Source organism: Ursus arctos, unplaced genomic scaffold (assembly GCF_023065955.2).
Source record: "Ursus arctos isolate Adak ecotype North America unplaced genomic scaffold, UrsArc2.0 scaffold_2, whole genome shotgun sequence".
NCBI classification, from domain to species: domain Eukaryota; kingdom Metazoa; phylum Chordata; class Mammalia; order Carnivora; family Ursidae; genus Ursus; species Ursus arctos.
Window position 1 is genome coordinate 33,787,380 of NW_026622874.1, and position 20,101 is coordinate 33,807,480.

The 20,101-nt window shown below is 48.2% G+C and overlaps 1 protein-coding gene across 1 annotated transcript; it reads left to right on the top strand.

Annotated features, from left to right (window-relative positions):
* Positions 1–511: 511 nt before the first annotated feature.
* PIGR (polymeric immunoglobulin receptor) lies at positions 512–18,718 on the top strand. Its single transcript, XM_026480734.3, has 11 exons — positions 512–684; positions 7,689–7,783; positions 8,559–8,903; positions 10,518–11,171; positions 12,428–12,760; positions 13,328–13,651; positions 14,529–14,706; positions 15,077–15,198; positions 16,051–16,182; positions 16,308–16,366; positions 17,419–18,718. Exons 2-11 carry the CDS (start codon positions 7,741–7,743, stop codon positions 17,512–17,514), a joined length of 2,286 nt encoding a protein of 761 aa, XP_026336519.1. The 5' UTR covers positions 512–684; positions 7,689–7,740; the 3' UTR covers positions 17,515–18,718.
* Positions 18,719–20,101: the final 1,383 nt, after the last annotated feature.

Here is a 20,101-nt window from a genome sequence, read left to right on the forward strand (position 1 = left end):
CCAAGTTCCTGGAAGCACTGGGGCTGGTAAAAGGGGGTTCTTCAGAAGACGTGTAAAGGGCGGACTTCATCCAGGCTAAGTATCCTAGAAAGTGGGGGATTCCCAAGTGAGTGGGGAGATGAGGCCAAGGACTGTGAGCCGTTCCTGCCACCTGTGTTCCAGCAAATGCCTACGAACCTCATACCATACCTGGACCGGGGTTTTACATCTAATAACCAGTTATTCCCTCAACCTGTAGGTTTGGGATTACTATCCCTACTCATCAGATGAAAAGAAATATAAAGATGACTTGCCTAGGATCTTGCAGCTAGAGAAAGGCAGAATAGGCTCTTCATGCTTCATACTCTGTCTCTCATCCTGCAGCTGCAATGATGGAGAGTTCCCTGGTAACAGTCTCTCCAAGGTCAAGGGGAGCGAATGGAACCAGTCAGAAAAGCTAAAAGGAAAGGAAAAGAAAGGAAAGCAAGGGATCTGTGAGAGTCACGTGCCCCTGGCCGGCTGCCAGGGCTACGGGAGAATGTCCCTTTAAGAGCCCAGGTGTGGGTCAAGCACTGCACACAGTTTCAGTTTTGGCAGCACCATCCAGTGTCCTGCTGGCAACTTTTGGAAAGCCCCAGGCTGTGGACCGGCCAGCAGGCTGTGCCCCCGAATCTGAGTTGCTGGGAGAGAAGAAAGTGGCTTAAAGTAAGTGTGGCTGCTTTGGGATCTGCAACGGGATGCCATCTGGGAAGGACCTGGGATGGTGGCTCAGGCAACCTTCCATATTTACAGCTCCCAGCCTGCAGACAGTAGGGTGAGGAAGACAAGGGCTGCAACCTGCTTGGCTGAGAATGTAGTTGGGGAGCAGAGGTCCATGGCCCAGAGAGATGAGCAAGCGCGCACGTGTGTGTGGAAGCCCCCACTCCTTTTCTGTGAAATATCAGCCGGTGGGAAGAAGGAATGTCTGTGGTCAGCATGTGCAGTTTTTCTCTAAGTTCATCCCCTGAATTCTCAACTAACTCCTCCATAGTTTAACTGTGTGACCATAGGCGAGTCACCTCATTGCTCTCTGAGCCTCTGTTTCTTGATCTGTAAGATGGAGATCCAAATAATATCTATCACTCAGGTATGTGGGGTTCAAATGAGAAAAGTTGCTTTGCAACCTCCAGAGCAAAATAACAATTGTTTGGTGTTTTTCAATCTAGTTCAGTTACTCAAGGACTTAACTGAGCACCAGACAGACCTGGATAAGATAATGCATACCAAGTCCTCTAGTCTTGGAAGCTTTCCACCTCCAACTTTCTGGTGAGGGCACCTGCAGCCCCTTTTAAGGGCTTCAGGGAGGCTCTGGGATCCTTTCCTGTTTGAACCTAGTTTTGATCCAGTTGATTCCTGCCATAGAGAGGCATAATTTGTACCATCTTATCACCTGCCCTCGCTAAGGAGGGAAACATGAGATCCTCCCGGGATGAGTCAGGTGGGCAGAGCCCCCTCCCAGGCACAGACAGCATTCTGAGTCCTGATGCTCCCCCTGCCTCTGCAGCCAGGAGGCCCCCTTCCCTCCATGCTCTCCCCTTGCCCATCCTGACAGTATCCCCAGCTGGCCACAGGACCCTCGCCCAGAAGTGCAGCGGCTGCACAAGCTCCATTCCCAGGGCTCCCTCGCTTGTGCAACTGTCCCAGGCCTGGGGCCAACTGAGCTGCTGGTGGTTTTGCACCAAAGCCTCCACTATTGCTCTCCCCCTTCACGAGGGGAATTACAGGTTCTTGAACATCTGGAGAGGGGATGCGCCTGCTCATGGGTTAGGGTAGAAGGCAGCTATCTGCCCACCCAGAGCCAGCTCTGGAATTCTTCATCCATCCATCCTTCTCCTTGGCCCTGGATGTGGTGATGTAGCAGAAAGAACAATGAAGCAGGAATCAGGAGAGCCACTACCTCTGTAGTCCTTGCCTGTCTCTTAGAGTCTCTAGACCTCTGTGGCCTTATTTTATCAATAGAGTGAAGACAGCAAATTCCATGCTGTGAATTCACTTACCCCAGGCTTTCACAGCATCATCTCATTCCCGCCTGAACTGAATCTAGGAGGTAGGCAAGGTAGGTGTCACAATCCCATCTGTGGGTGAGGAAGCTAATCCTCCATGGGTTCCTGTGAGTGGTGTAAGGTCACTCAGCAAGTATGGGCGATGACATTTTGGTACAGCCATTTTGACAGGGTCATGGGGACCTTTTGACATCACCTAAAAAACAAAATACCCAACTTTTAAAAAAAGTAATATTATCCATGCCTGTGCTCGGCAGAGACCCTCCTCAACTATGTCTTGCCCTCTCTCTGGGTGGGCTGGGGCTGGGATCCCAAAGTCCCTGGCATTGACCATGTAGAGAGAAGCTTTGGAAGCGTTGTGTCCAGTTACAGGAAACATACATAACATGCCTTCCACGTGGTAGGGGCTACATAAAGAGCAGCTATTATTATTTTTCAGGAAGAAATTTCTCTGTTGGCACCTACTTCTGGGTTCAGGTGTCTCTTTACAGGAATTATCTTTCCTGTGAAAAGTGAAGAGGAGAGAACTGGACTATCTTCTCTAAGAGTGGCTTTCCTGCTCCCTCCTCTCCTGACCACTTCCTTTCAATTTCAAGACCCGCCTAGTACAGCTTATCCTCTGCTCTTGGTTCAGAGTACCTGAGTTGGAATCCCATGGCAGTCACTGATCAGCTTTGTAACCCTGGGCAGATTTCTTACTCCTCTGTGCCTCAATTGTCCTATCAGTGAAATGGGTTTGCCCATTTTATTCTCGCTCCTAGGGTGGCTGTGAAGATTAAGTGAGGTAAATACACATAAAGCACTTGAAAATAACTCCATATGCTCTAACTATAATTATATCTCCCACTTCTAATCTACTCTCCTCTTTCAGATCATGCTGGTCCAATCTGAGTAGCTCACCCCCAGTCTTCAAAGGATGCCCAGTAAACAGATTTCTATTCTCTTCTCACTCTAGGACAGGAAAAAGAGAAGACCGTGCTGATTTCAGAGAGGAGATGGGAAAGGAACTAATATTTTTTTAAGACGACACCATACTAAGGACTTTACATATGTTGCTTCATTTAATCCTTATAGTGATTCTCCATAGTAGGTACAATTGTCTCCAGTTTACAAATGAGGAATTGAGGCTCAAAGAGTTTACATATCCAGCCCCCAAATCACACAGCTCCCAGGTGAGAGAGCTGATAACCAAGCGGCAGAACCCATACTCTGTGCCATTCTCCAAATGCACAACAACCATGAAAGCCAAGTGCACAGACCCCCACTCCCTCGTGCTTAAGAGGGATTGTAGCCTCCTACACTGGAAAGGCACTATATACTATTTAAAGTACTTCCATATGCATATTCCATTATCCCCTCCATATTTTCCCATCCACAGAAGCCCTTCTCTCTAGAGGACTCAAGGATCTGTGATCATTTTACAGATGAAGGAGTTGAGCCAGCATATTTTGCCCAAGTGATAGAGCTCTTCCTCTAGCCTGTGACAGAGAAGGACTTGGGACCTCTGGCTTCTCTTCCATCCTCTGGGCTCCTCTTCATGCAACTGCCCCTTGAATGCCCAAAACTGAGAAGGCATTTGGCAAAGTGAAAAGAAATCAGCTCTGACTGTCCTTCCCAGAGAGGGAAAGGAAATGTAACCGTTTCCAATCCCATTTGACTTTGGTGAGCAGCTGGTCCTTGCCAGATGCTCTCATGTAAGCCCCTCTGGGTTGTAGAGACCGATCTCAGTTGGCCCCTGCCTTCTAGGAGCTAGCCATTTGGTTGAGTGGATGAGATAAGTATCTACGGATCAAGGTAGAATGGGATAGAATCAATAACAAGGTTCAAAGTTTTTGCAGAAAGGTCATCTGGAAATCCACGAAGCTTATTCCCAGAGCTTCATGGAGCTGGTATTTCAAATGCTTAATTTCTGCTTAAATTTTGCATTAATGCAGGCCACTTTTGACAGGGATGGGATTAGAAAGTCTTGGATCTTTCTAGGTCATACATTCTTCAGACCCCTTGACCATTATCTCTCCATCTTCTTGCCCTCTAGAATTCTTACTCCCTTCCCCCAACATTGCCTTTACTTGGAGACACTCCCACACTCTAGGACTTGCATAAACTACATAAACTCTCCTAAGCTCCCACCCGTCATTTCAAGTCTGAGGCCCTTCCAAACCACACAGACTGCTCTCCCTGCCTTAGTGATAATGCAGTTTTCGGGATCACTCTAGTATGTGCTCTGCTCCTGCACCCGAGGGAGATGGAAGGGATAGTCCCAAATGGACTCAGGTGGTGCCTCTCCTCAAAGTAGGGGAAGGTGCCGCTCAGTCCAAACCAAGGAAAGCCCCAACACCAGCCAGGCCAGCCATGTCCCACTCCTCTGAGCTCCAAGTTTCTTGCTCTTCCGAGTTTGCACTCACAGGAAGATGTCAGAAACTGCCAACTTGTCTTCACGTCCCTGTAGTGCATACTCTGTCCTTTTTGAAGCCCTTGGGGCTGTGAGAGCCCTGACTGACCCTCTGCTGTGTACCAAACAGATAAAGAGCTCAGAGTGGCTGAAGGCCATATGGTTCACCAGCAGTCATGCTAGGACCTGGTTCAGGAGATCCCTCTCCCTCTGAATTAAAAAGGAAACTAGAGATTCGATGGACAAGGGTTTGGATTCCAACCTAGTGGAGCTGAAGTTCAGTCACTCTAACCGAAGGGTAGATTAGTTTTATAAGGTAATACACTCTATTCTCCAGCACAACCTACAACCCTGCCCCAATCCACAATTGTGTAGACATATTATAAACGTGTCAGAAATAACACTGGTAACATGAGAGTGATTTAGAATATCCCAGCCTAGCTGGGAAAAAGAACAACTCCTGTTTTAAGGACAAGAAAATGTGCCTTCGTGCATGATACCGCAGCCTATGTAGATTCTAAAAGGACAGGTCCTTCTGCTCATCTAAGGTATGATAATAGAGTGGTGATCTAATTCTGCTGTGGGTCTTGGGGCCAAGAATCTCTCTAACCTTTAGCTCTCTCATTTACAACATGAAGATAATGATATCTACGTCTTGGGTTGCTGTGTGGATGGATGAAGTCATATAAGAAAAGCAGTTAGCAAATCAGCTGGTGCCCTAGTAGCTGCCCAATAAGTATTATGGTCTTTCCTTAAGTGAATCATGTAACCAGCTCCAGCCACCATGGACTGCGACCTCCCAGAGACCTGAATTTGGGAGAAAAGTTTGGTTTTGAGAGAAAGGGATCATTAGTGATTTTCAAAGCCCAGGGTCCTTTCAGCTGCTAGCAGAGAAATTATGCTTCAAATTTAGCTTTGGACAAAGAAGATTTCCTGCTTCCAAGAGTGGGGGTGCCCTTGCCCTCCTGTCCTCTCCCCTGTAGGTAGACTGTGTGTTCCTCACCAAGGTCACTCTCTGCCAGGTTTGCCTTTCCAGCTGAGCATGCCTGATGCTCTCATCCCTGGCCCGAGGCTGTGCAGAGGCTAATGAGTCCATGTGCACATCTTCTCCCCAGGTGGACATTCAGGCCATATATGCTGTCACGAATGAGAGGAAGCCCGGGCCAGAAGTTAGGACCCCCTTGGGAAAGGCAGGCATCTGCCTCTCTATAACCCAGAGTGAATTACTTCTATCAATCCAGAGGAGGTACCCATTCCTGTGTCACAGAAATATTGCGTATCTAAAGGTGAGAATAGGAACCAGAATCAAGGAAAATACTGCTGGTGTGGCTTTTAAAAGCATGTGGCATTTTGTCACTGCACCCAAGGCCCAATTTACCCAAGATAATTTCTTTGGGACTCTGCAGCCAGCCCATCCCCAGTCTGCCAGAGAAGACAGACTTCCCAGCCTTCTGACACCTGGTCCCACCTGGAAGTCTCATGGTGACCCGTAGTGACCACTCAGATGGTTCCTGTATCCAGCATCTCCTGAGTGCATCCAGTTTGGGGCTGACACTGGCATTTGGCTAAGAACCTACCCCGGAAGTTAATCATTGGCCTGGTGTGAAAGGCCTGGGGAAATTAACTGGAATAAAAAGAACCTCAGGCTGCCACCTGACACCCATATCTGTCCCCTCCTTCCCTATCCCACTCCCCTTACTCTTCCAAAGAACTGGAGAAACAGAATACCTTTATCTGTACCAGGAAATAAAAAGGTTCCTTGCTGGGGAATTCCCCCCGGAAAAGAAATAACCAAGATAAACAGCTCTATTGCCTTTGGCTCAAGCTAATGAAGGGAGTCTCTGGGAGCGGAAGCAGGGGCCAAGGTGGTAAGGGGAGCCTGGGAGATCACTCCCTGGGCTCCCTAGTGCTTAACGCTTCCTTATCTTTATAGGTGCTCATTACTGCCCTGTGCTTATTGACATGGCTTTCTCCCTAAATGCTCTCATTGTCAAATCCACTCCAAAGGTTAAAGCCTGCCGAAGAAAGCTCGTGGGAAAGTAGGGCTCCTCTGTCCACCTCTTTCCTCCTCTGGGCTGCAGGTTGGGTCCTAAGGACAGTGGTGGTAAGGCTGAGCCCTGGGACCCTCAAACTGCACCCCCTGCCCCACCCAGCCCCAGCCCAAGGCTATGTGCACAGATGTGACAAAGTTTTCCTGCATCAGGCCCTCCAAGGGGCCCTATTTTGGATTCTCCAGCTCCCTCTGCCCTGAATCACAAGGCAGGATAATAAGCCACAATACCTACATTTTAAACCCTGACCCCATAACCAAGTCTCTGGAAAATCTTGGGCCTATCACTCAGCATCTCAAGACCTTGATTTTCTTATCCATAAAGTGGTTGTAATTATATCGATTCTGTCTTAGTTAAAGGGAAGTTATAGAGCTCCAGTAAAGCATAAATGACAATGCTTTGATAAGCAATGAGGGCCCTACAAGTGACAAGAATGAGCACAGGGGTAAGCCTGCTGCTGTGTTTGAGGTGAGACCCAGGGCACTGGGAGAAGGCGAAGAGCTTGGACTGTGGAGTCAGACAAGTTTGGGTTCAAATCTTGCCCATCTCTCCCCCTCACCCTGCCCACCCACACACTTAATTGCTACATGACCTTGAGGAAAGCACTTAGCTTTAAGCTTTCATTTCATTCTATGTAAAATGTGGGTAAGAACAACCAGTTCAGAGGATGATATTAAGTTTAAATGTGATAACACATGTACATTATTTAACACAGTGCCTGGAAGGAGATCATGGTGAGAGACTATCATAGTGACATTTACAATTTGAATCCTTATCAGGCCTTCTTTATGGGTCTCAGGTTGCTTATAGGAACACACCATAAAGTGTATCAGGGATATAGGAAGGGCAGCTGAAACAGAGAGATGGGGTCACTGGTTGGTATAACCCATCATCCAGTGAGCTGTTCCTGAGATCTTAGAGATCTTGCCTGGGACCATGCCTCCCAGACGGGAACACAGGAAAAATAGCACCTGTGTCCTTACCCCAAAGGAACGTGCGGCTTAGTTGAGAAGATAAATATCTACTTATACCTATTAAGGAATAAAAAAGCACTGCGGAATAATGGGACTTTGAACTGTAATGGGAAAGGCGGAACCATTCATTCTTTCAACAGGCTTTATGTCAGTTACTGGAGCTACAAAACCAAACAGGTGTTACAGGAACTCTAAGCCAACTAGCCTTGGAAAACACAAGAGCTTCATCCTTTCTGCTATTGTCTTTCAGCCTCCCACAAAGAAGTTGGCCTGGGTGGCACAGCCCTCGAGAGCCACTAGCAATGGGGCTCCTCTTCCTTGCCTGCCTGCTGGCTGTCTTCCCAGGTATGTCTACCAGGCTCCAGTCCTCCCCCTCCAGGACCCAGTGCCCTGGGACCACTGAAAATCAGGCCTATTCCCAGGGATGCCCTTCTCAAAACTTACACTGCCTCAAGGAGGAGTCACACAGATGATGCTGAAAGGTCATGTCTGAAAACAACAACACAGTGACCAAATGTTAGGGGTCAGGAACAGGAATGACAATTCCTTGTTTCAAGGCCAGGAGTTTGGTTAAAGGTCTTTACCAGGAGAACAACAAAAACAAAAAAAGACCTTGACCTCAAGCCAGACATCCCTATGAGTTGCTAAGGGTGGTTTTGGGAAAATGACTAATCCTTCTTGGCTCTCAGTATTTTTATCTGGAAAAAAAAAAAAAGAAAAGAATCTTCAAAGTGCTTTTAAAAATATAAGAAAATAAAAAGAAATATAAGAAAATAATAGATAGCAAATGCAATGGTGTAGCACCCCACAAAATGGCTTTTTTTTTTTAATGGACAAGGATTTCATGACATAAGTTTGTCATTCCATTGTCCTTAAAATGATGATCTTTAATGAGTCACAGTTAGAATGTAATAATGATTAGTCAATCATTTTACCCAATCGCAGCAAATCGTGTAGCAGTCTCCAGCAGCAATTGTCCTGCTGCAGTACGTAGCGAATAATCCGCAGAAGGCACATGTGTCGGGGGAAAATGTCATCTCCTCGGGAGAGGCTATTGGGATTCTTTCAGCAGGCTTTACCTGCCAGGGCCTCAGAAAACCTCTGTCTTTTGTCCCCACAGTGGTCTCCATGAAGAGTCCCATATTTGGTCCCCAGGAAGTGAGCAGTGTGGAAGGTGGCTCAGTATCCATCACATGCTACTACCCAGACTCCTCCGTCAACCGGCATACCCGGAAGTACTGGTGCCGGCAGGGAGCCAAGGGCCGCTGCACAACCCTCATCTCTTCAGAGGGCTATGTCGCCAAGGACTATGAGGGCAGAGTCAACCTCACCAACTTCCCAGAGAACAACACGTTTGTGGTGAACATTGGCCATCTCACCCAGGGTGACTCTGGGCGCTACAAGTGTGGTCTGGGCATTAGTAGCCGAGGCCTGTCCTTTGATGTGAGCCTGGAGGTCAGCCCGGGTAAGCACCCAGGCCCCTTGGGCTCCTTTGGCAAAGTGGGAGGGACTCATCTCAGTTGCAGTTGGAGGGCTTGGCTTGAAGAAGAATTTCCTGAGAGGGAAGAGTGTCTGGCATGGGGTAGGGAAGGCTGTGACTTTTCTTTCCGGAGGCAAGGACTTTTCATAATAGAACACGGAAATGAGACTGATGGGACCCTCTTGGGGGTGGTGGGTACACTTTCTAAGTCTTCAGGGCCTATAACATTTGAGGGTTTTACTAAGGCTGTAGCTTGCAAGGACATCAGGAGAACAAGTTCTCTGACTGTGTTTGTTGCAGGTGGGGCAAGAGGTCTTTGAGTTGAGGGAGACAGAAAAGGCAGGGAGAGATATTTATTGGGATCCTTACATTCCTGCCACTAGTGCACCCTTCAGATCAAGACCTTTAGGTCACCAGAAGACTTCTTTCAAAATGCATTTTTTTTAAAGATTTTATTTATTTATTCGACGGAGATAGAGACAGCCAGCGAGAGAGGGAACACAAGCAGGGGGAGTGGGAGAGGAAGAAGCAGGCTTATAGCGGAGGAGCCTGATGTGGGGCTCGATCCCATAACGCCGGGATCACGCCCTGAGCCGAAGGCAGACGCTAAACTGCTGTGCCACCCAGGCGCCCCTCAAAATGCATTTTTGACCTGGGATCCATTATTCCATCGACGCCCTCAGCATAAATGAAATGATCAGTTCTTGCCCAAAGACCAGGGCCCTGGAGGAGTGGGCCACTGAATAAGGCTGTTCTAGTTAAGAGAAGAGAAAAAATAGGAAACCTCTTTCTGACAAGGTTTCAACAACAAAGGGCATTTTAGATAATCAAGGGAAATTAAGAAAGAAAGAGGTCTTAAGGGAGGAAAATTGGAGGGGTTCTTAAAGATATGTCTCAAAGACATTCCCCTTGGATGTGCCTGGGTGTTGTTTATGGACTGAGTAAGGAGTTGATTCAGGTGGTCATGGAGAGTCGTAAGATGGAAGAATTTTAAAAGCCCAGGAGAACTTGTAGCTGACCTTATACAGGATGTCTGAAAGAACACTGGAGACGATGAGCGTACAGCGTCTGGTTAAACACTTTAAATGGCAGAAATTCATTACTTTACAAAGCAGATCATTCCATATTTGGACTATTGTAACTTTTAGAAACTTCTGTCACAATGCACTGAAATCCATCACCCTATATTTATATTTATTTTGTTTATTTCCACACATGTTAATTTGGGCGCCCACTGTGTACAGGCACCGCGCAAAGCACTGCAGGGGAGTCAAACATGTGTAAAGCACGTCTTTGCTCTCAAGGGCCTTCTGGGCTGTGGGGAACATAACTAACTATAGGCAAGACCAGATGTAATAAGAGATACAGATGTAAGTGTCAACAGAGCAGAGGAGGAAGAGATTAGTGTCAGCTGTGGGAGGCCTTCATGGAGGAGACAGCAGTAAGGCTGGGTCTTGGAAGACATATTCTGACAGTGTCCTTCTTGGAAGGAGGGCAGTGAAGGTGATAGGCACACCCAGACCCTCACTGGGAATACTGAGCAGCCCTATGTTGCAAGAAAGAGAAATCACAACTTGCCACCCGCCCCTCATCCTGCAGGTCCTGGTCTCCTAAATGGCACTGAAGTCTACGTAGCGGACTTGGGTGGAACAGTGACCATCAACTGCCATTTCACACTTGAGAATTCTGAGAAGAGGAAGTCCGTGTGCAAGAAGACAGGACAGTCCTGTGTTCTAGTCACTGACTCTAATGAGTACGTGAACCCCAACTATAAAGACAGAGTAGATCTCGTTATTGATGGTACCAACCAATTAAAGTTCAGTTTCATTATCAAGCGACTCCAGCTCAACGATGCTGGGTTGTACGTCTGCCAGACCGGGGATGATGCCAGTGGGGAGAAGAGCAATGTTGACCTCCAAGTGCTAAAGCCTGAACCTGAACTGCTTTATGGAGATCTGAGGGGCTCCGTGACCTTCGAGTGTGCCCTGGACCCCAAGGTGGAAGACACGGCAAAATTTCTGTGCCGGATAAGCAATGGGGAAGACTGCGATGTGGTCATCAACACACTGGGGAACAAGTCTCAGGCTTTTGAGGGCAGGGTCCTGCTCACTCCCAAGACTAACGGCTTCTTCAGTGTGCATATCACCAGCCTGAGGAAAGAGGATGCAGGGAACTACCTGTGTGGAGCCCACTCGGATGGCCAGCCTCACCAAGACTCACCCATCCAGGCCTGGCAACTCTTTGTCAATGAAGGTGAGACCTGAGATGGGGAGGGGAAGTGGTGTGTCAGCCCAGCAGGTGGGCCCTTGGCTCATACCCTGTGAGTCCATCCAATATCCATCAGTCAGTCAATGTCATCTGCTCCCCATTGAGCCCTGAACTGCATGCTATGTGGGCCCCTGGATAGAAGAGCTAGAAAACACAACCTCAACCTTGCCTTATCTACTAATTCTTCTCTGTCAAAGGCCTTTTAATGACTATCCCTGATTAACAAGGAAAGCGAAGCTTCTTATTGAGGCAAGACCTGCAGATTGTTTGGGTCTCAGAGAGCCACAGAGGACTTAGCATGGAATCCCAGTGCCATGGCAGGGCTTGCAGGGCCACCTGTCCCTTCTTCCTGTCTTTTGAGCCGGATGGCACCTCATCCCCCACACTGGGATGGGAGAGGTTTTGGCTTATCTTGGTCTCAGTGCTCTCCCAGGAAAACAATGCCCCAGCCTCTAAATTTCCCCCTCAACATCTCATAGGGGTATTTGTTAATCCAGCAGCTGGCCTACTCAGCTCTAGTTTGGCAAGCCAGCAAGATGGTGAAATCATTAAATCCCTGCTCCCCCTCACCTGGAAGCACCCTGCAGAGAGTTACCCTCATGAGAAACAGCAAACCAGTACTTGCAGTTCAGTGTCACTTGGGACTTTTCCTTAAGGGGCTGACATTCCCTGGGCATCACTTTTATATCCAGCTCAGTCCTCACCACATTCCTCAGCATCTTCAGTCGTCCAGTGTTGCCACTGGATGTCAGCTTTAGTTTTTGGAGAATGGCCATCTTTTGTTTTTTCTGAGATAGTCTTCAGGGTCGCCAAAAAGCAAACCTTCTGTGCTACATAGTTTATATTTTAAATCATACCATCCTAAATATGTTTTCTTAATTTGGAGAAAAACAATCTGACCATTTTTAGGGGATGAGCTAATAAACAGACAAAACTTATACAGAGAGAGATTTTATAAGAAGCCCAAGGAGAAGAACTGATAGTCTCTCCTTAAACTCCTTCCATTCTCTGCCCAGAATAAGGTGGGAAAGGAAACCAGATGTCCAGACTAGTGGTGAAGGTCCCTGGAGCCTGATTTGACATCTCCAGCTATAGGCTCTGTGACATTAGGAGAGTCTTTCTCATTTTCTAAGGAGAATGAGGTAAATAGTCTAAACCTCACTCTCTGCCCTAGCTGAGACCATGCGGAAGAGGCTGCCCAGATCATTTGCTGATGTTCCATTCCTTCTCTGCACTTGTAGAGACCGTAATTCCCCAGAGGTCCTCTGTGGTGAAAGGTGTGGTTGGAGGCTCTGTGGCAGTGTTGTGCCCCTACAACCCTAAGGAAGCAAACAGCCTGAAGTACTGGTGTCGCTGGGCAGACACTCAAAATGGCCGCTGCCAACCGCTGGTGGAGAGTGATGGGCTGGTTAAGGAGCAGTACGAGGGCAGGCTCACCCTGCACGAAGAGCCAGGCAATGGCACCTACACAGTCATACTCAACCAGCTCACCACCGAAGATGCTGGCTTCTACTGGTGTCTAACCAATGGCGATACTCGCTGGAGGTCCACAGTGGAGCTCAAGATTGTCGATGGTAAGAGCTGAACTGGGACAAGAGGGAGGGGAAGCAGCCCCAGGATCCATCAGTCAGCGGTGACATCCCCCTCAACCACTCTTCCTCTTATCTCATCCCACACTGCTGGGACAGACCTCAGGAGAGAGCCCACCTATCAAGACATCATGTTTTCATAACTGTAACAAGCACCCTTTCCTGTGCATACTCCACACTCTCCAAACTACTACATGTAGCACCTTTTCTTATCAAGAACATTGGCCTCTTTTACAGTATATATGCCATCAGCTGAAGTAGACTGCAGCTCTTTGTATTGAGTCTAGAAGAGAAGATCAAGGAAAACAAACTGAGGTCAATATGTAAGAGTCTATGTTTAATGATAGACTAGATTAATGCATGAGGGTCATCAATAATAATTATTACATAGGTACATAATTACGTTCTTTATGTATTCAGTATAATGTATTTGTTTATAATGTTATCCAGAGAGGAAATGCACCGTGGACAAAGTTTCCCACCACAGTCACTTCCCTGCAGTATCACCAATGCCAACTTGTGTGCCTCTCTCTCCCTCCTTCCCTGTTCCAGGAGAACCAGGCCTCAAGGCGCCCAAGACTGCCACTGTTCAGGTGGGAGAGAACTTCAAGCTCTCCTGCCACTTCCCATGCAAATATTACTCCTATGAGAAATACTGGTGCAAGTGGAGTAACAAAGGCTGCAAAACTTTGCCCAGCCAAGATGAAGGGCACAGCCAGGCCCTTGTGGACTGCGACCAGAAGAGCCAAATCATTTCCGTAACCCTGAACCCAGTCTCCAAGACCGACGAAGGCTGGTACTGGTGCGGGGTGAAGGATGGCCTCCGATACGGAGAGACCGTGGCTGTCTACGTGGCAGTCGAGGAGAGGGTGAAAGGTAAGTCTCTGAGGACAAGGTCTATGTCCCCTGGGGACACCAGAGAAGGTTCCTGCCTACCAGCTCCTCCATCAGAGGTGGCCCCCCGGTTTGGCTATAAGAGACTGGAGGCAGGAGATTTAACCTCTATCCAGTCTCATTTAGCCTTCTACAAGGAGCATCTGAAACAAACATACAAATCGAAAAAAAAAAAGTGGATTTGCCATATAACCGCAGCTTCAAGACAAGTCCTATAGTTGCCCCTTCAGGCTCTTTTGAAGCCCTTTCTATAAGAGAGATCTTCTACATAGTGAAATTTCAAAGTCACTATCACATGCAATATACTCTACCAAAGCCTGCTATCAAAAGAGGGCCAGATATCTTCATGTATAAGATCCAATAATGAAAATTAAAGCAAATTCTTCTAGAATGTTTGCATTTTAGGACTCTTTGAAAAATGTCACATGAAATGTTTTATTCCTAATGAGGGTATTAGTCTGTCTAGAAATCTTACTATGCCTAGGTACCAATGGTCTGGTTCACTGAGGGACCTATTGCCACGGTACCACCAGGGGGCAGCACGACTGCACCCAGTCCTTATGTCAGGAGACCTGGGGTAGGATTTCAAAAACTGAGAAAAATCTCCGTCTCCAACTGATGGGTCAGCCCCTATGCAGAGCTGGATCTATGCCATGGAGTCTTGTAGATGGAAATTAACTTGGTCTGAATGGGACAGAGATCATCTACGTCTAGTGTTATCCTGGACTTGACTCTAACAGCCTTCAGATCTCACCCTGACCCTGTGATTGCTAATGAAGTCCCACTTCTCGGATTCCCTAATCTCCAGGAGTGAAAACAGAGAAAGAACAATAATCCAGCTCCACCTGTCTTTCTCCAGGGTCCCAAGATGTCAGCCAAGTGGCTGCTGCTGGTGAAGAGGTGGTAGAGTCAAGTGTCAAGGAGGTTGAGAGCAAAGTCAATCAGAATCCCAGGCTGTTTGTGGATGTGGGTGACAAAACAGTGAAGGATACTGGAGACACCGCAGATGGGAGCAGAGCATCCGCAGACACCAGCAGGTGAGGGAGAATATCCTAGAGGATCAGGACCTGAGCTTGGACCGTGGGGGAGCACAGAGAAGAGCCTGTTCTCCTCTCGCTAGCAGGGCAGCCCTTATTGCCTTGGCTTGTGCTCGGGAGGGGCCAGTGGAGCTCTTTGGCCTTCTCCTGCGGCTGAGGTGGTGTCCACCCTTCAGTTCAATTTCCCAGTCCTGGGATGCAGAAAAGTCCCAGTCCTTGCCTCTGCCATGTCTGGGAAGTCTCCTTAGAAGAGTAGAGCCAGGGGGATGTATCAAGAGGAGGAAAAGAAAGAGCTAGTGGGACCAAACCTGCTGGCCCATGCTGGGACCCCAGGCTTCCCTTCTGGTAACTAACTCAGTCCTTCTTCCAGCCCTGTGGGACAAAGCGGGAGCTCCAAAGTGCTTGTATCTACCCTGGTGCCCCTGGGCCTGGTGCTGGCAGTGGGGGCCGTGGTTGTGGCAGTGCTCAGAGCGCGGCACAGGAAGAACGTTGGTGAGTGCCAGGGATGCCCCTGTCCCCCATCTCCAACCCTGAGCCCTTGGACCTCAGTGGTGGGCTTAGCTGCCCCTAGTGTGGGGCTGCTGTGGTCCCTTCTCTTTCACAGGCTCTGAGAAAGGGTTCTGGGAAAGCAGGGTGGGGAAAGATAACCTCATACTCAAAACTCACATTAAGTACTGCTGTCTCTTAAAGGCCACCTGTAATGGCTCAGGGTCCAATTTCAGAGGGAGGACTGCCAGGACGAGGAGCTCAGTATGCAGGGAGAGCTACACTCCCAGCCTAATTTGAGAACTGGCTGGCTGTGTGATTTTGGATGTCTCCATTTCATGCCTCAGTTCCTCAGGGCTCAAGGCAGGGATAATAATAAATGCCTCACAGGGCTGATGTGAGGACAGGACGAGGCACTGTGCCTTGAAAGGTCAGAGGTTGTTGGAGTGCCTGGCTGGACCAGTTGGTTGAGCATCTGACTCTTGGTTTTGGCTCAGGTCATGATCTCAGGGTCATGAGATTGAGCCCTGCATCAGGTTCCGCTCTCAGGGGGGAATATGCTTCTCTCCCTCTCTCTCCCTCTCCCTGTGTCTCTTCCCCTGCTCTCTCCCAAATAAATAAGTAAATCTTAAAAAGGAAAGAAAGAAAGAAGCATCAGGGGTCGTTGAGTCTTGCTTCTCCATGAGAAGGGATGGGGTAGGAGACTCTGATCATTTCCATTCTGCTCTGGGTCAGAGTCAGAGATGAGGACGTGTCATACTGCCCCCTCCAGCTATCTTGTGGGGCTCCCTCAGAGGCAGCACGTCCTGCTTGCCTATGTCCTCTGTCCCTATGCCAACTCCTCTTTCTCCTGGACAGACCGGATTTCAATTAGAAGCTACAGGACAGACATTAGCATGTCAGACTTTGAGAACTCCAGGGATTTTGGTGCCAATGACAACATGGGAGCCTCACCAGTCACTCAGGAGACAACTCTCGGAGGAAAAGATGGTATGTCCCTCGCTCAAGGGAATGCTCGACCCCCCGGGGAGAACAAGAATTAGACACGACTCTGGCTCTGGGGTGGGATTATAAGGCCAGGGAAGGCTAATCCCCCCACCTTGCTCCTCACACAGAGTGCAGCACCACCACCGAGAATACCGTGGAGACCGAAGAACCCAAGAAGGCAAAACGGGTAAGAGTGAGGAGGGAGAGGGAGGCCTCACTTGTGTGACAAGGAAGTGCAGCAAGAGGGACTGCAGTTAGACCTCAGGAGAAAGCACCGCAGCGAGGGGGCTGATGTCAGAATAGGGAAGGTAATGAAAATAGTAGAACTTTTTGAGGGCAAGACATGTTTTACTGGTTGTGGTGTTGATGTGGCTGAGGCAGAGGCAGGAGGTAAGCTGATAGGCTGTGAGCATGCCGGAGGGAGGGAGACCGAGGGATAAGAAGGAAGTGCACAGAAGCTGCAGACACAGGGTGGGGAAGGTCAAATGTCAAATGCCAGTGATCCTCTTCCTGGGCTGTGGAACCTGTGGACTTCAGGCCACCCAGGCTCTCTTGAGAGTTTGCTCAGGACCAGCCTTCTTCTTGGGTTGGAAAGACATTTGCCGACAGTAGGCAATTTGGTAGTCACCAGAAGTCCTTCCCAACCCCAACCAAGTGCCATATACTTAAAATCTTACCATAGGTGACTCCTAACTCTGGGTCACAATTACCCTCCTCCCATCCCCTGTGCTTCCTTAATCCAGGGTTTTAATGCTTGCTATCTTATCTACTTTCCCTGGAAACAGCAGAACCCCCGAATCTGGAACAAGTAGGGGAGTAAGCGTGCCCTGGAGACAGCCTTCCCCTCTAGCTCTGTGTTGTTGCCGAGCTCCATCTCTGAGCAGGTAGTGAAAGAAAAATGTGAACCACTGTGGCTGACACCAGTTGAGACCACCTTGCCTGAGGACTGTGTGGGTAGAGCTTCTGGGGACAGGCCCAAGCAACAGAGGTGGTTCCACTCCACATGTTGGAAGGCGGTAGTGAGACAGAGGAAGATATTTTTAGAAACTGCAACTTTCCGCTTCTCAAAATTAGTCCTTAGTGAGCATGGGGGGCTAGAATAAGAGCAGCAGGTCAACACAGTCCTGGGTTGCTTAGGCCAAGATTATGAATTCAAGATATTTAGTGCCTAACCCCCCTCTGACCCCCACCACTGAGCCAGTGCCCCAAACACTGACTCCTGTCCTATTGCCCCCTTAGTCCTCCAAGGAGGAAGCTGACATGGCCTACACCGCCTTCCTGCTCCAGACCAACAACATGGCTGCCGAAGCCCAGGAGGGCCCTGGGGAAGCCTAGGCACCAGCTGCTCTCTCCTCTCCCACCACTCATGACAATCGCCTTCAGAATCATGTTGATCCTCAGCGGACCTCAGCTCCAGGGGCTTCACTGAGTGCACTCACACCCCACTTTCTTATCTATGCTCAGAGGGTTTGCTGGTCCCTCCTCAGTGGTATCCAAGCCTGGCCTAACTGTTCCTGGTGGGGTTGAGGGGCCAGGAGGGGTTCCCTCTGCCGCTTATTTTAATGAAAGAACCCAAGATGTGGAAGGAGAATTAAAATCTTAGAGGCACCTCTCAGAAAGAAGAGAGATCACGTGGGTGGGAAGATAATTTCAGAATGCAGGCATTTCCCTACTCTTCTAATGGGATCCTCGATGGGATTCTCCTCTCCACTCCACCCTTCCTTCTCTGCATCTCCCCTCGCTTCCATCTTCTCCTCTTCTTTTCCTTCTTTGAAAATACATATTTGGGTATTCACTAGAATCAAGGCACTCTTCTAGACACTGGGACAGAGAGGCCGCAGACCCAACCAGCAGCCTTTTTGTAAACATCCCTGAATCCTTGGAAGCTGTAGCTCCTCTCAGTATAGTTATATTCACCAAGACACTCACTTCCGTCCATAGTGGGAGAAATCATAAACTGTCTGGAGTCCTAAGGCCTGAGGGATCATGTAACATGGGCATACATACAAGAAATCATAAACACACATGCTAACCATTTCACAGGAGAGAAAATTGAGGTCCTGAGAGGTGAAGAAGTTTGCTCAAGGGTACCACATAGCATAAACTAGTGTCAAGACCAGGGGCGGCATCTCCTCTCCTCTTGGCCAGGAATCTCTCTACAAGAGCCCCTGCACTCCTGATGGAAGCACAGTTCTAGAAAAAGGAGGAGGTGGAGGAAGAGAAAAACATAATGGAGACTGGTCTTTCACAAGCCCCACCTCAGGGGAAGAGGACTCCTTCCCTTTCTGTCGCTCAGATGGACCCAAGGGGATAAAAGAGTGGTCAAACTCTCATAAGCCACTTACGTGAAGAGTTCCCAACTAAAGGGATGGGAAGAAGGTATTTGATGATGCCAGGGAGGAGCCGATCTCCAAAGAGCTAAGGTTTAAGGTCTTTTTCCCTCTGATCTCTGTACTTCAACCAGCACCTACCAGCTGACACTTGCTTACAAATCAAAAATGTGACTTCATTAATAATTAAAGACCATGATTGCCACCAAGGAGGCTCAGACTGTATTTGTCCCCATACTTTCTATTTCCCAGCCAGCCCTTTCAGAGTGTTTTGCTTTAGTCCCACTTTCAGGCACTCCAGGCTGTGGGCCCAAGCCAAGGTTCCCCCCACCTCCAATGCTGGGCTGAGAGGGGGCTAGGAGACTGCCTGCAAGTGGGACCAAGATGATCTTCAGCAAAAGAATAGTTCAGGGTCTACACCAATGGTCCCCAAAGCTCTGTGTTACTGAATGTAATTAAGACTATTTATAATGGAATAAACTGAAAGCAAGTATAACTGCACTCTTCTTCGGCATTAAAAAAAAATCTTGTTTAAGCATCCATGGAATACTTGGCCCTGAATCTCATACCTTCCTGGTGTATCATCCCAGATGGAGAGGCTATTAATCAAAAATCAAGTAACTAAATGAGTAAACTCTCTCCATAGAAATATTAACCAGAAGCTAGTTAAATGATAACTTAGCTTTTAGAATAGTTGACCCGAAGTGTCTTGGGGGATGGTAATTAGATAAAGGACCCCCTTGTCTGCCAAGGCCATTCCTAGGTTTTGGCACTAAACCTTGTCATGTCCTATAAGCCCCCAGCCCATGCCAGACTCATCCTCAGGGACTCTGTGTATGAGAGTTCTCTCTGGGAGGAAGTTCTTCCCAGGCTTCTATCCTGTCTAATGTGGGGCAGAACCTTTGCTTCCACATGGAACTTGAATGTACTATTTCTGATACTTCATGCTTCTAAGCCTGCCCTTGACAAGACTCAGATTTCAGTCCTCCTTGGTCTCCCCTCTACCAATTGCAGTGCCCAGGCTTGATTTCCTGACCATGACCTAGGTCAGAGCCTTGGGCTTCACCCTGGTCCGGAGAGGTGGTCATCAGGAATGTTTATTTCTCTGTCCTCTATAATGGGGGTGAATATCTAGCTTCTTCTGGAATGATGGACCATCATTCCAGAAGAACAAAAACTACAAGGTCGATCAGAAGCAATCACTGTCTTCCCCCTGCAACTGCTCTCTGACCTCCAAAGCATCATTCCTAGGTGAGAAGGATTAAAATGCAGCTTCTATATTAATGCCAATAACCCACAAGCCAATCCTGACCTCAGACAGCCTATCCTGGTCCCTAGAATCAAAGGCCAAGAAATGCCACTAAAGTCGTAGACAGTCTTACATTATTCTTAATCGATATTATAAATAAGTGATAGCAGGTATAATAATGTACTACCCAAAGTCTACCTTAAATCTCTCATGAATAAGGAAGCTGCTCTGTAGCCGAAATGGGATATCTAATAAATTAAAAACTCACCAGTTTGGGAGAGTATATTAATTTCCTAGGGCCGTTGTAACACAGTACCATAAACAGGGTGGCTTAAAATAACCA

Coding starts and splice junctions, on each gene's coding strand:
- PIGR (XM_026480734.3), top strand. CDS start 7,741: ATGGGGCTCCTCTTCCTTGCCTGCCTGCTGGCTGTCTTCCCAG. Junction 16,183..16,307: donor AACTCTCGGAGGAAAAGATG/GTATGTCCCTCG, acceptor CTCCTCACACAG/AGTGCAGCACCACCACCGAG. Junction 16,367..17,418: donor AACCCAAGAAGGCAAAACGG/GTAAGAGTGAGG, acceptor TTGCCCCCTTAG/TCCTCCAAGGAGGAAGCTGA.